This window comes from Rhinopithecus bieti, unplaced genomic scaffold (genome assembly GCF_001698545.2).
Source record: "Rhinopithecus bieti isolate Rb0 unplaced genomic scaffold, ASM169854v2 scaffold_5613, whole genome shotgun sequence".
NCBI lineage: Eukaryota > Metazoa > Chordata > Mammalia > Primates > Cercopithecidae > Rhinopithecus > Rhinopithecus bieti.
This window is the reverse complement of record NW_016804845.1, coordinates 293,581-310,356: the sequence shown is the minus strand read 5'-3', so window position 1 is coordinate 310,356 and position 16,776 is coordinate 293,581. Positions and strand designations below refer to the sequence as shown.

Genomic DNA, 16,776 nt, shown 5'->3' with positions numbered 1-16,776 from the left:
ATGATAAAAGGAATCAAGAATGTCTCCTGGGCTTACATAACCAATGCATAATAGTACTGTTGGGTAAGGTGGTGATTTGGGGAAGGAGGCGGCAGAATTGAGATGATTTAGGCAGGGAGTAGTCAAGGTTCCTTTCTGGATTTATTACGTTTTCAAGACTGAATTGACTTTGACACATTCAGGTGGAGATTTCAAGTAAGTAATTGGATACGAGCCTGAAGCTCAACGAAGACGTCTTGGTTGGAGATATCAATTGAGAGTCTCAGGACATAGATGACATATAAATCTCTTACATTTATATAAGACTTATATTTATATAAATGTAAGTCTCTAAGAATAGATGAAATCTCCAAAGGTAAATGTGCAGATAGACAAGAAGTCCCAAATCTGAGAGACTTGTGTTAAATATGCAAGAAGTAAATTAATAGTATCAAAGGTTCAACATTTCCATGTTTTTCTTACCTTTTACTGAAACCATCCAACCATGTCGTGATTTAGTCTATTTCTTTTGCGGAACATCTTTGGTGACTGTGGTGAGTCTTATGTTTATGTTATTAGATGCAATGACTGTCAAGAGATTCCAACTATGTATATTTTGGAAATGTTATCCATATCCATATCCATATCCCTCTCAGTATCACTGAATTCCCAAGAGAATAACACAGAAATAATATTTTCCTTCTCAATGGACTTCCAAACACTTTCTGGTACCCTCTTTCTTGTCTACCAAGAACTCCCCTGAAAAAAGGAGGTAGGAAGTGTGAGGATATATAGCAGAATAGTGAAGGGAAAATGTTACCTCTTCTTCTTCAAGTAGAATGAGCCGAACCACAACAATGTGAATTGCATTGCCAATGCTTGGGTTATGGAACAACCCGGTGACCTAGGGTCAGAAATAGAAAACCATTAGCTCCACATGAAGAGATAATAAATAAACACCAGAGGAGACAATAGCATTATAATGCACATAAAATAAAGGTTTTCTTATAGGTCAGAAATGTTTAGTGGTATGCTAAGAAGAGTGAAATGTGCCCATGGCTCATTCCACATTACAATATTTAAAGACAATCTTTCAGGGTGATTGCTTGGCTGTGTGTTTGAGGGATTAACATTTTTCTTTTCTTAACCCAGCCCACAGTGTTCTCCTCTTTTATTATCAGTTACTCAGGCAAATACCTTTTCCCATCTCAATAGGACTAACATCCTCTTGAAGGCAGACAACATCAATAATGCAAATAGAAAGCTTTAAATTAGGAGTCATTAACTTTATTCCAATTATATTTCTAACTACTTTGAGGAAATTATGTTCTAGTTCTTGGCCTCAGTTTACCCCTTTGGTTTACCAACATAAACCAATGAGACAAAGCTGCACAAAAAGGATTGAGTCACTTGGTAAATACCTACTAGAAATATATAACTAATAAATGATAAAATGTTCCCAGCATATACAATTTTAAGGGAAAGACTAATTTATCCTGAATTTTCATCCATATTCTTCCTTAGGCAGGTAGTAGTTTCACATATATATTTACAAAAATAAGTTAAAAGGACCAAAGAAAGGCCTTTTTTATTTATGTAAGCATTTTTTTTTTTTTAGATGGAGTCTCACTCTTTTGCCCAGGCTGGAATGCAGTGGCACGGTCTCAGCTCACTGCAACCTCGGCTTCCCGGGTTCAAGCAATTCTCCTGCCTCAGTCTCCTGAGTAGCTGGGATTACAGGCACCTGCCACCACACCAAGCTAATTTTTGTATTTTTAGTAGAGATGGGGTTTCACCATGCTGGTCAGGCTGGTCTCGAACCCCTGACCTCATGATCCACCCACCTTGGCCTCCCAAAGTGCTGGGATTACAGGCGTGAGCCACCGCGCCCAGCCCTATGTAAGCATTTCTAATGCTATCTATTCACCAGCTGCCCCAGCCCCCATGTAGTATGGCATACCATGTTCATGATGGTGAGGATGTAGGACTCCACATTCTCACTCCTATGGTATTCAATCATCTTTGTGTCGGCCACCACCAGTGTCTCCACCCATCTCTCCTTGCTGATGGAACGCCGAGAGAGGCTTCTGCTTGGCAAGTTGTGCCTCTCCCACTTCTCCCGCCATAGCTCTTGCTTCTGGGAGATATTAACACTATCTAAACAGTAAACAGAAGACAATGGTCTACCACTGTATATGTCTCATATATTATCTACTTATGTTTGTAAAGATGCAAGGCCATACATTTAATCTACTTTAATAATATAAATGCAATGTCTTTACATACATGACTGAAATAGACCAATTTAAATAAATATGACCAAGAGAAATTTGAATCTTACAGAGAGGTTCAAAAGTACTTTATAAAATGTTTATTACCTAGTACATTAAATGATGTCTTCCACTATTGAAAAGACGTAACCAACAATGGGAACTTTCTCTTTCTTCTCCTCCTCTAAATTATTCAGTGCCTACTGTGTGCAAGGCCATATACCTGGCTTTTAAATGCCACACTGTTTATCCTCATGAATAACTAAGGTACATATTCTTCTCTCCATTTTGCAAATGTGGAAATTGATGCTCAAAGTGGCTGATTAAATAACTTTCCCAAAGCTGCGCAGCCCATCAGTCAGTAAAAGATTCAGTATTTTCTATGCCCTAAAATCATGCATTTTAAAAAATATACACCACACTGTTTCCTACAGAGTAAACATGTATAAAACCATAGTATATATAAGCTGAAAACCTGCCGAAGGTTCCAGGCATTCTACTTGAAGATGGCACAAAAAGAGGTGGAAAAGATCCAAAGAAGGACAGCAAAATTATCAAGGTGACTAACAGATTTTAGTATGAAAAGGATTTGATATATGAGGGTCGTGGTTTGGAAGATGAAATCTAGGAGAGGCTATAGAATGATAAAGAAAGTCAGACAGTAGCTTCACGGAGTCATTCTCAAAATCCCAGAATACTGTTAAGTAGGGAGCACGTTCCAACTTGAAAGAGGTCTGTTCAAAACCCAAATGAATAAAAGGCTACCTCACACATCAGGAAGCAAGAACTTAACCCAAGTGGAAGTCAAGTGTAAAAAGTTCCAGTGGGCTCAGAATGGCTTAGGGTGCCAAGGAAAGACAGGTTGACCAGAAGAGAGTAAAGAAAGAAGCCTGGGCTGATACAGGGGCAGCGCCTGGGTCTTTGAAGATTCCTATCAGGATCACAGCCACGAACACTTCCTGCCTCTCCCTCATCTGCACCCGGGGCCCCTGGCAGGGGCAGAACATCGAAGCAGAGTGGCAAACCTCATGTCCCCTTCCTAATCTCGGGTAATGGCTATCCAGTCTGAAGTTGAATACTTCAGCAGGAGGAGGGGACACTCAACAACTCACAGGGCATCTTGTTCTATTGGGAAATTCTCGACTGCATTGAGCTGAAACCTGCCTCTCCGTCATTCCTCCTCGTTAGTTCTGGTCCTGTTCTCTGAAACATCTAGAACTACACCCCCTCCTGAGGTCCTGCCTCAGAACCTGAGTTGAAACAACTAACACCATATCCTACCCTCTCCCCTGATGCTCTCTAGGCTGTGGGAGTTGCTTACATTGATTTGTGTGTAACCCTTCCTGGTTCCTCAGTTTCACTGTCCATATGAAGTTAGAACACGTTTGGTGATATTGACAAAAGAAATGATACATCATCATAGGTCTAAATAAATTCAAACTCTAGCGTTGTGAGTTTTACTTCAAAATAATAATGCTGTACTTTGATATAACACTTCTGAGAAATAATCCGGGATTATGTAAACTTTGGAGGGAAGTCCTGTGAAGATTTAAAAACGGGGAGATGGTTAACCCCTCATCTGAATGGAACCATTTTCTAGTTTCCTTCTCCACTCACTTTGCATGGGGAAGCATGAATTCTGTAAGAAATATCAAGATTTTATCAATGGTTTCTAAAACTTTCTGAAACCCCCTCCCTCATTCCCCCATCAGCTTTTGTCCCTTTTTTGAATCTCATGCGAATGTTTTCAAATCACTATCTGCTTTCAGATGTCTCTAGATAAGCCAAGCAGCCAGCCTCCTTTGAGCCCACGTGGGCTGGTGTTTTCTGAAAGGGCTGTTACAGGTTGGGTTGAGTACAGGAATCGCGTCAATGTGGATTCGGTCCCATCTTTCTCTCAGGCCCCTCCTATCTTGCTGGGCGGGGACAGGTCTGCTGTAACCAGGAGGCTGCTCCGCGCCGCCCTGACCTTGTGTGTGGGGGTGACTGGCAGACAGTTTTCTCACCCAGTGCCCTCACAAAGCCCTTGAGGCCTTAGCCCTTCTTCTCCCTTGGCCCCTGCAGGCTCAGCCTCCCTCCCCTGGGTGCCGGTCCCCTCACAGAGGCTTCAGCTCACCTCAGCAGCCAAAGACTGTGCGGTGCACAGCCCCTCATTAAAGCAGAACCCTGTGCTCCTGGCTGCAGCCTCTGTCCTCACCCTCAGATATCTACTGTTAGGTGCTAGCAGGAAGCTGTCATGGGTGAGAAACATGTAGAAAAAAGAAGTAGTTTCTCTGCTTCCCTTAGTCCTGTCTTTCTTTACTTACTTCTTCTTTACTCTCCCCTTTTTCTACCTTTTATCCCTCAGTGTTGACAAAGAGAGTTGCTAGGCACTGAATGTTTGCATCCTGCCCAGACACAGATGTTGAAGCCCTAATCCCCAAGGTAATGGTATTTGGAGGTGGGGCCTTTAGATGGCAGTTAGGCTGAAATGAATTTGTGACAGTGGAGCCCCCATCACGGGATTAGTGTCCTTATAAGAAAAGGAAGAGACATCAGAGCGCTCTCTTTCTCTCAGAGAGAGGAGACAGATGAAGACACAGCAGGAAGATATATACATCTCTCTCTCTCTCTATATATATATATTCTTTCTCTCTCTATATATAGGCACTGAATATATATTATATATATTTATCTATTTTCTCTTTCTCTATATAGGCACTGTTTGTGTGTGTGTGTATATGTATATATATGAGAGAGAGAGAGAGAGAGAGAGAGAGAGAGATCTTGGACTTGGCCTTGGACTTCCAGTCTCTAGAATTGTGAGAAATAAATTTCTGCTGTTTAGGACACCCAATCTATAGCATTTTGTTATAGCAGCCTGAGATAACTAAGACACAAGTTTGTTTTTTTTGTTTTTAAAGACATCTTTAAAGTCCAAGTTACTTTCATTTTTTCAGCAAATAGGTAGTTACTCAGTAGTAAACAGTCATATAGGAGGAAATATGGAAATGAGAGATGGGGTCTGCTAAAGGCATGTATCTATGTAAACTTTTTCAACAAAACCTACATTAAGCACTTATTAAAGTTCAGGTCCTATACTAAGCACATAGCACCATACCTCATTTAACTGTGCCAACAAATCTATGAGATAAGCCCTCTTATGATCACCATCTTATAGATGAAGAACTTGAAGCTCAAAAAGATTAGGTAATTGTCCTAAAGTCACATAGTAAATGACAGATTCAGTCATCTGTGTGATTTCACTACAGCAACAACAAACATTTATACAATAGGTTTTCTGGGCAACGCCTGACTTACTGAATAGAGACAAAGAAGTATGTGATGTGATCCTTGACTTTACACAACAACCAATCTATTTCTGGGTGATGAGACATAAACACAAGAAAAATTGCCATCATTGGGGTTCAAGTAATTCCCAAAGAGAAATATCAGTTATATTATAGATAGTGCCGGAAGCTTTGCAGAAGTGGTAGGATCTGAACTGGGCCTTGACAGGACTGAGCTGGGGGAGAGGACTGTATATATGCGGACTGACTCTGCACAGTTCTAGTGAAATCTCAGATTTGATGGAAGAATTGTTTCTACTAAGCAATTTCAGAAAGTACGAGAAACCAGCCCTACACATTTATCTCCAAAGCTGATAACAAAGACAGCTAGTTCTTTGGGTCAGGTGAGGGGCTGATGATTCTGGGAAGCTCGCCTGACTGTTCCCCATCATACACATCACTGCGTTTAGAGATCCCTCTTCTCAGCTGGCATAGCTTCTGGCCACACTTCAATCCGAGTACTTTTTATATTGCTATAATTTCCTGTTATTTAAGGAGCTTTCTAATTAGGCTTTAAGCAACTAAAGGGCTAGAAAAACATCTTCTTTGGCCTTTGCCCCAATCCTAATACCATAACAGGCAAAAGTGGCACCCAGTAAATACCAAATGCACGAGCGAAGAACTGAAGATGAATCAGAACCAATGTATGAACCATACACAAAGAACTGCCAGGTTTGTCAATTTTTTCCATTTGATGACTTTTTTCATTTAAGGAATTATCCCCACTGAAACCATGATGTGCTTTTTTCAAGCAGAGAAATCCAGCCAAATGGGCAGCTTAAGTAAGGAAAATTTCCAGTGCTGAGAGAGGACACAGAGAACTGACTTTCCTAAATGGAAGCTAACAGAGTACAGATGTCTGTCCGGCATTGGCTGAGGTGTTCAGTATGCCTGAGCACTAACAGAACAGAAGTCCTAGAAGATCCCTGGAAAATGCAATTTACTGAGTACTTTTTCCTTCCCCAAGTACTGCAGGCAGCTCTTCACAAAGCTCTCCCTCTTTAGGGATTTTGCAGGTAGCAGAGCCTTCACCTACTGCTGATCTCTGAGTCAGTGTCCACTGCAGCCAGGCAAGGATCATATCTTGATGAAGCCACACGGAGGAACCTGGAGTAGTGCTAGGGAGCAAAGAAAGTGAACACAGATGGTGGAAGACTCTGGAAATTACAAAGTTTCCAGTACATTCAGGAGTGCTTTTTAACGTGCCAGTAGTTTCCAGTTCAAGCAAGGAGGCTGTCTATTCCACTTAGAAAATTGTTCAAGGCTCTGCTTCCAGCCTAACCCTTCCCTCATCTGGATTCTCTTCTACAACCTTATAGCAGATTTCCAACAGAGAAGGATTTCTGCCCAGTCAATGCAGCTTGACCACTAACTGGAAATTGGCCACTAATTACTACTGCCTTGTTTGAGGTCCAGCTTCTCCCAAGATGACCTTCTCAAGTTGATCTTCTCCAGCCCACACTCTGCAGCTTCCAGATAAGTGAGAACTAGTAACCTAACTGTCCCACCTTTCTCACCACCTCTGCAAAGTTTCTGAAACATGACACCTGGGCAACAACACAGCAACATAGCTACTAACAGCCACCTGGGATCCAGTGCCTATCAAGAGCCCAACTGGTGCTAAACACTCTTGGATTTGATCATTTATCTTAATTCTCACAATAAAAACATGTAGTAAATCTTATTGCCATTTTAAAATGAGAAAGCTGAGACCCAGAGAGATTATAGAGTTTATTCAAAGTCTCATAGCTAGTAAGCAGCAGGACCAGCATTTTAGCTGGGTTAGTGTGAATCTTATTTAACTTAGCAGCATGGAGATGGGGATGGGATTTCTGGGATCATCTGCCTAAAATTTTCAGCATGAGGAATGGAAAGGATCAACTCAAAAAAAAAAAAAAATCATCTATAGAAGAAGTTGGACCCCAAACCAGCTGAGTCCTAGTCCTCCAAGTCCCCACCAGTCTTCAGCAATGCATGAAGGACATTTGTCCAGGAGTGCAGTAGGAGGTAGGTGACCTTTTGATACTAGATTTCTGGAGACAAGGTTCTGTTCTTTATATAACTCAGCAAGTGCTACTCAGGGAAGATGTTCTGGACCCAGGGTTGAGGGCTGGAGAGATAGTATCAGGAAAAAAGAAGGAAAGCATCTTAAGACTAATAGGTCCTATCCAGGCCCACTATTGATAGCTGCTCACTCCCCATGCCTACTGGCCTGGCCCAAACCACCTGTGACCTTGGACAAATATTACTATCTCTTCCCCTGTCTAATGAAGAAACTGAATCGAATTCCTATTTTTGTGAGTCATGGAATCTTTCCTTCATACAAAGATTATGCAAAAAGTAAAGAAGAGAATGAACCCCAAAGTTGCTGGGGTCATGGGGTGTGGTGGGTGGCCCCAAAGGGGATTCCACATGGCGCATCTTTAAACCACCAGATGACACCATCTCTGGGGTTCTTCCAGTTCTAGTGTTCTCTGAGTTGGGCAAACACACCTTTCCACTGCCAAGGCATAATTGTGAGCTATCTGCTGCATGCTAGCATTTACTTAGGGTTACCACACACTTGCACCCAGACCCTCTTCTTGGCAGGTCATTGTGGCCTGCCCCAGCAGAGTTGAACACCAGTGCAGGTGTGTGCATCCATTAGCAACAACGGCTGAGCAGCCCGAGGGGCCCAACTCCCCAGACCAGCTCTGGGTAGATTTGAAGGGTCTCCGTAGGAAGCTCATTTTCACTCCACAAAAAGTTTACCTTGCTAACTGTGAACAAAGAATTTTTTTTTACACTTAAGTAATAGACTATTCATTTCTCAAAACTGGCCACTGTTGAAGTACAAACAGCTGCCTTTAAAGAAAAAAAGCAACCTGAGTCTAAGTGTTAGAAACTGCTAGATCCCCAAAAAAAGTACATCCCAGCTTAAGGGTATGGACAAAAAGTATAAGCACCTGAAAAAAAAAGAAAAGAAAAAAGAAAGAAAGAGATGTATTCCCAAAGGCTGGATGGTCCTGCCTGACACTGCACTCACTTCATTCAGAATACATCAAAAAGATGGAAATGGTAGATCATTTGGGACACATGACTCTTCCCAAAATACCAACATAATTACATCAAATATAAGTAAAAAGTATGTTTGAAAATCCTTCCAGAGAGTCAATAATCTGAATGAGTTGAGAATTTATAATGAATTTATATTAAATCCATTATTTATACATTTATATTAGATATAATAATGGATTTATATTAAATCCATTAAATTTATATTAAATCCATTATTATTTTGTTCATTATCTATTTAACATTTGTAATACAAAGTAATTCCACTGATTTGAGGTCTGACCCCACACACTTTTTTCCGTTCCACACTCTCTCATAGAAATGTGCTGATGCATTTCTCACAATGAAGACCAGATGTGGAGGAGGCTGCTGGGGGCAGAAGTAAAATAAACAAAAAATGAAGTAATCAGCCAAGTGGATAATGAGTCCCAGCATGCTTAGACATCGATAGAACTCTGCTGACACACTTCCCTTAGCTTCATGACTGAGGACTAGGGAATAACTCAGGGACTTTCACGCTTCACCCAAGCCTCCCAAAACATTTCTTACAGTTTCTACGTCCATGTCCTCAATGGTGAGCTGGCCATTGCTGCAAGGGTTCAAAAAGAGTTTACTCCTGCACAGTTACATTTCATGTAGGGTATAAAGTTTCTACCAGCCTATAAAAGAAAGACTACCTATATTGTGACTCTCCTGCTGGGAAATTTAGTACATGTTTACAAAGCTCTCTAGACAATGAGTCTCACTTTGTTTTTAGAGGTCCCATTAATACCTAGTGTTCTGAGGAACATCGCTGGAAAAAATACAACTTTTAGGGGATACTAGCTCAGGAAGGAAGTGAGATTCAATGAATATTAAAGTCTTTTCATATTATAAGCCTGTCATTCTATGATGATGTATATGGAAATGAAGGGGAGCAAAGTCTTATCCAGGAACCATAGAGTGGGAACACAATGCTTTCTTCTTAGGGTTCTCCCTGGTCTTAAGGACAGTTTCCATCTTGCCGGACCAGAAATACTGTTAGTTAAATAGAAGCACTAGGGAAGCAGGCGAGACATGGAAGAGAGGTCTCTTGGAAAACGGAGTTATCTTCCATCTGTGGAAAGATAGGTGATGGACCAGCAGGGAGTCATGTTAGCATTTACTTAGGGCTGGTCCTGAGCTTCAGCAGGACCTTCCAAAGACAAGACCATGCTGGAACTCCATGTCTACCTCCTTACACATCCTGGCAGCACTTTTAGAGATTACTCACTAAGACCTACAAGTATAGTATGTGCTCAATAAATATAGTGCAAACTGCTTGAGAGGCTTTTCTTAACGTTCATACCAACCTAAGGCTAACTATTGACCTAAGAATAAAAAATGAATTAGTGCTGTCTAAATAGATCTGGACTATCCTAAGGTGAGACCCCTCTCAGTGTCCCTACCCCACTGGCCCAGACCCTTCTCTGTTGTTTGTGTCAAGTCCTTAAAACTTACCAGGTCAAATACTGAACATGCCTGAGGCAATTTGTGCCTTCCTTTATGATGACTGTGTTAGACTGCCAGTTGTCCTCAACATTTGTTCTTCCTCTCTTCCTCCTTGATTTTTTTTCTGGGTGCATGGCTTCCTAGAATATAGACTAAATTTCCTTGCCCCCCCTTGCCGTTAAATTCTGACCAATAAGACACAAGGGGAAGGGCTACATGTAACTTTCAGAATTTAAAGGGAAGGCAGAGCCTCTTCTCTTCCTTTGCCTCCTTCCTGGCCTGAATGTGGATGGTTTCAACAAAGTGGATGCCAGATGTTGAAGAAGATGGAATAATATAGAAGACAGACAATAAAAGGAGGCTGGGTTCCTGATTATGGAGATAAAACCTGGGATGTTTTATTTCCAAATTCCATTTATATGTGAGAAAAATGAAAGTATTTTTCAACTTGAATAGAAGAGGGCTGTCTTGTCTGTTTTGTTTACTCCTTTTACCGCCAGCACTTAGAATAATTCCTTCTACTCAGTAACAATATTTTAAATAAATCAATCTTATGTGAGATTTTCTGCCAGCCAAAACCCATATTATCCTAAGTAAGTGACATGATGACTTAACTCTCCCCTTCATGTTTGGAGGCACTATCTCTTCTCAGAGTCCATAATCCTAGGAGTGAGCTGCTTTCATCTCCAAGTGACAGCATTCGATCTGTCCCCTCAGATCAGCAAGTTGATTACATATAAATAAACAGTGAGTTCTCTTTTACTACCTTCAGTCTGTTAACATAGGAATAAGACTGATTTCCCACAATGGCTTCCAAAAATAGTATTTTCAGAGAAGTCACATATTTACTCTTGTTCTGGAGAAAATAGTCCCATGAGTCCTATGTGTATCTTCTTAAGAGAACTGAGGGTTCCAAGGTTTAGTTGAGAAGGAAAGTGGACACTATTTATGCTTGGAAACCTCATATGTACTTTTAAATGAAACAAGAAAATTCTGGGTGATTCCCACTGGACTGCTTATTTAGTAACACTCTCTCCACTGTCATCAAAGGGTCAGCAAGTCTGTTAGTCGGAAGCCTGCAATTCAAATATCTCTGTTACTGCTACACCCAGCTCACACATAACTGCTTGATATTTCATTTCACCAACTTGACTGCAGGGCATAAATAGATTTAAGTTCTTCCCATACTCCCAGATTGACAAATATTAAGTCGGTGAGTCAACAATAATCAAGCTCAAAGTCAAGAGTAAAAATTCTGTATAATTAGAGAATATATCATAGAGACCCTGAGAAACCATCTGCTCTTTCAACAGACAGCAACAAAGTAATTCCATACTGATGAGACTTCAATTTTAAAGAACATGAAAGAGATCATATTTACATATGGCTATATTTACATATATACAATTTTATTGCATACCTGCGTACACATGAGCATATTTACAGTTCATTCTAATTATCTAATTTCATAAAAATACAATGTCCTACATGCCAACTTATTATAAAAATAGTATTTTATTCATTCAGCTTTTAAAATGTTCTGTTTGAACTAAAAACAAAACACACATGATCAACTCCATAGATGCAGAGGCAGCTTTTGATAAAATGCAACATCCCTTCATGTTAAAAATCCTCAACAGACTAGGCATTGAAGGAACATACCATACAATATAAAGGGCCACCTATGATATATCCACAGCTAATATCATATCAAATGACCAAAAGCTAGAAGCATTCCCCTTGAGAACCAGAACAAGATAAGGATGCTCACTCCCACCAATCCTATTTAGCATAGTACTGGGAGTCTTAGCCAAAGCAATCAGTCAAGAAAAAGAAATAAAAGGTATCCAAATAAGAAGAGAGGAAGTCAAACTCTATCTCTTTTTGCAGATGATATGATTCTATAGCTAGAAAATCCCACTGTCTCCTAGATCTGATCAATGACTTCAGCAAAATCTCAGGATACAAAATCAATGTACAAAATTCAGCATTTCTATATACCAACAACATCCAAGCTGAGAGTCAAATTAAGAATGCAATTCCATTCACAATATCCACAAAAAGGATACAACACCTAGGAATACAGCTGACCAGGGAGGTGAAAGATCTCTATCACAAGAATTACAAAATACTGCTCAAAGAAATCAAAGATGACACAAACAAATGAAAAAGCATTCCATGCTCATGGATAGGAAGAATCAATATTCTTAAAACAGTCATACTGCCCAAAGCAATTTAAAAATTCAAATTTCTTCTCCAATTCTTTTATTAATGTCTGACCTCATAACATAAAAACTAAGGGCTATTCTCCCAACCATCTAAATTGCTCCTCTAGCAAGAGCAATCACACAGTAACCGATATAATTACTGAGAAATATAAACCTATGCAATTTGAGTTTTCATTGATTTCTTGGTTGTTTAAAAGGCAGAAAAGTAGACCTAGGGAAACATGCAAAATCAAGGAGAGAAAAATTACCCTTTTGGTAATAAGGCTTACTACCCTTTTGGTAATAAGCCAGCTATTCTTCTATGATGGTACCTGACAAGTAAAAAGGTTAGAAAATCAGAGCCAGCATTTCTATTAAGGAACTACTGACACACAAAGTATAAAGGGAAAGACTGAACACAGAGAGCCACATGAACGCACTTTCCGGTGAAAGAAAGAACACTTTGGTCTAGAGAAGTCCAGGCCAATATGGCGGCTGCCAGTTATATGCAGCGATGGAAGCTTGAAATGTGCTATATACAAAATGAGATGTGCTGGCTACATTTCAAAGACTCGATATGATAAAAAAGAATGTGAACTATCACACTAATAAGGTATATTGATTACATGTTGAAATAATAATATTCTGGATTATCTTGAGCTAGGAAAAGTATTAACATTCATTTCACTTGTTTTTTCCTTTTCTTCATTTGGCTAGTAGAAAGTTGAAAATTACTTATGTGACTTGCATTGTGACTCACATATTTTTATTGTAGAGCACTTGTTTGGAGCTCAAGACACTTGGATATCCATCTAGGGTCTCCTAGTTATTTGGTATTTTATCTAAAGTCAGACTCACATAATTGCTGTAAGAAAGGAGTCAAGCACCTTACTTGCCACATAGTAAAGTCACAGTATTATTATTCTGTTTTCTTCAGTCCTATCTGCAACTAAAGAGATGAGGTCCATAATAGATCAAAACTCTAACTCCTCTTGTTTTCAGTTAAAGTTTATTTAATTCTGATTAGGGACAGCCTTGTCTTTAACCAGCCTGGCTGTTTTATCCTCACCCTCACCTTGTGAAATGGCTGCCTAGTTACTCACCCACTAGAACAAAGTGACAAGAAAGCAGAATTCAATCAAGAAATTTTTATCAATTATTTCTTCATTCTCTTTTTTAAAGAGAGAGGGGAAGAAATAGAAAGAGAGAGAGAGAGATCAGTAAATTGTGACATAGAGATTTAAAGAGTAACTTCCTATCCATAAACGAATAAATAAAATGTCATATATACAATACAACGGAATATTGTTCAGCCTTATAAACAAAGGAAATTTGGACACGTACTACAAAATGGATGAATCTTGAGGATGTTATACTAAGTGAAAGCAATCAGTAGCAAAAGGACAAATACTGTATGATTCCATTTACATGAGGTACCTTGTGTAGTACAGTTCACAGGGGCAGAAAGTAGAACTCTGGTTTCCAGAGGATGGGAGTAGGGGAGGAAAAGGGAAATGGGAAAAATTGTTTAATTTGTACAAAGTTTGGGTTTGGGGAGATGGAAAAACTGGAGAGGGATGGATGGTAATGATGGTTGTCTAACAATAGAATATACTTAAAGCCACTGAACTGTACATTTAAAAATGGTTCAAAAGGTAAATTTTCTGTTATGTATATGTCACCAAAAACAAAAAGTAATGTCCATGGTAGATGGTGGATGTCGAATTGAATACAGATTCATCCAATTTCCTGCACTTTAATCGCTGCATTGACAAGTCCCATAGTGCCCCTAAAGAGACTCATCCTTAATCACTGATTCACAATCACTAACATGTGATTATTAAGGTGTTACTGGTTCAGTACTTGTAATTGGAGTTATCAAAATCAGGGTTTTCTGACTGTCAATTAATAAATTATAATTAGCCAGAAATTCCATTGTCCAAAACCTTTCAGTTGTCCAAAGCATTCCAGTTAAATGAGGTTTGACAATAATACAAGTTGAAGATTCTTTTCTGGGACCCTAACTGGATCCTTGATGGCAGTGTGGTTGGTTTTTCCCTCATCTAATTAGAGATGGAGGTCAGGGATAGTGTCACAGCTGGCGAGGGCAGCAAGAGTCTCCTGACATCATGCAGCTGGCTTTCCAGGAAAATCAAAGGAAGGGAAGTAAGTCTGAACTGGGAGGCTGCTTCCAAGACTAGAAAAACTATGGAAAGGCTCAAGTTTGAGTTGATTTTTTCAATAGAGATATTGACTAAAGCTTCATAACCTCTGTGATGTTATCAATACTGACAAACCAGTCTTGGCTTCACCCATGGGCCTCCGCCCGTTCCTGCCCTCTTGAAGCTATTAGAGTTTCCTAGGCAGTTCTTTTTGGCTTAATATGGTCAATGTGAAATGCTGTTCTTCACAGTTCAGCTTGCTTTTTTGGACTATACATTTTAAGCATCTAAATTTTGTTGTCTAATTCTTTCACTCCATTAATTCCTTGTTAGCCCAAGAAAAAAAGCTTTTTATTACATATTTCCCTCTCTAACTTCTCTCTAATATGTAGTTTAAAGCCATCAGTCTTTAAAAATAGGAGTTCTGGAATGTCCTCTTCTCAAAAATGGGATAATGAATTCAATATACTTAAACTGTGATATTTAACTAGGCATAAGGTGTTGTGTATGTATTCAGAAACTGCCGGGCTCTCTACGGAAAGATAAGGTACAAATAATGCCTTTTAATCTCAAGATGTTCTCTTATTTATCGGAGGAGACAAAAGTCATACGTAAGAAACAGAATCACACAAATGATAAATGATTAAATGTCACTAAGAGTGAAGAGAGGCATTTAAAGGGAAAAAGAGATCAAGGTAAACTGAATTCAGTGAGCACCTGTTTGTTTCCCGTTGCCATGCCAGGCTCAGAAATTACAGAGATGAGTAAAAGCAACTTAACTGACATTAAGGGACTCACTATCTAGAGAAGCAGATTGTGGGATATGATGAGGTTTCTCTTCAAATAACCTGATCAATCTTTTATTCTTTAATTCATAGCACCCCTCCTTTTCCCTTTTCTCCTTTTTTTCCTTTTTGCCTTTGTTAGATGCCCAGGCATGCCACAATACCAGGCTTTATTAGTACCGGCTCACATTCCTTTCCTTATTTGGAAAGAGGACTTTCTAGCTTATCACAGACGCCCCTTCCCCTTTCCTCTCCACTTTCTTTTATGTGCCCACCTTATCTAAAAAAACCCAAATGTTTAGCCAACTGGAATTAGTTTAGATTGTACAGCCTGACCCCGGCCAATGGGGAAAGGGTACAGGGCCAGGACTTGCTTCAGGAATAAAGGCTCTCATGCCCCTTTGTTTGGATGTGCTCTCATGGCGACTGGCTAAGGAGGCACCCCTCTGCGCAGAAGTAAAATTGCTTTGCTAAGAATCCTTTGTGTGAGTGTTGAATTTCCTTAGGATTTTGAACGTTATTCCTAACAAGATGGAATAGCTTTACCTCTCAGGGTGGTAAGCAGGTCTTTTGGGATGTGCAGAATACAACTAGATGGAGGAGAAGGGAGAGCCAACTGAGTAAGCAGGATGAACAAATCTGTGGAGAGAAGAATGAACGTCTAGCTTTTTGAGAATTCAGAATAGCCTGGATAATTTCAAACTGCCCAATTCTAAGTTATTTCTATTTGCCAAGTGACCAGGGGATATCAGCTCTCCTAAATGTGACATAATGATGTCACATTTTGCTTATTAAGGTCATCTTATCTTTCTTATTTATTTATTTTTTAAATTATACTTTAAGCTGTAGGGTACATGTGCACAACATACAGGTTGGCACATATGTACACATGTGCCATGTTGGTGTGCTGCACCTATTAACTCATCATTTACATTAGGTTATCTCCTAATGCTATCCCTCTCCCCTAACCCCACCCCACGACAGGCCCCAGTGTGTGATGTTCCCTTTCCTATGTCCAAGTGTTCTCATTGTTCAATTCCCACCTATGAGTGAGAACATGAAGTGTTTGGTTTTCTGTCCTTGCGATAGTTTGCTGAGAATGATGGTTTCCAGCTGCATCCATGTCCCTACAAAGGACATGAACTCATCCTTTTTTATGGCTGCATAGTATTCCATGGTGTATATGTGTCACATTTTCTTAATCCAGTCTATCATTGATGGACATTTGGGTTGGTTCCAAGTCTTTGTTATGGTGAATAGTGCCACAATAAACATATGTGTGCATGTGTCTTTATAGCAGCATGATTTATAATCCTTTGGGTATATACCCAGTAATAGGATGGCTGGGTCAAATGGTATTTCTAGTTCTAGATCCTTGAGGAATCGCCACACTGTCTTCCACAATGGTTGAACTAGTTTACAGTCCCACCAACAGTGTAAAAGTGTTCCTATTTCTCCACATCCTCTCCAGCACCTGTTGTTTCCTGACTTTTTAATGATTGCCATTCTAACTGGTGTGA

General features: G+C 39.8%; 1 protein-coding gene across 1 annotated transcript in view; it reads right to left on the bottom strand.

The window, feature by feature from the left end:
• Positions 1–16,776, bottom strand: part of ADAMTS12 (ADAM metallopeptidase with thrombospondin type 1 motif 12) — a 373,663-nt gene that overhangs the window by 153,059 nt on the left and 203,828 nt on the right. The window contains 2 exon segments of the mRNA XM_017870704.1: positions 800–883; positions 1,940–2,136. Coding sequence (XP_017726193.1) covers positions 800–883; positions 1,940–2,136 — 281 coding nt within the window.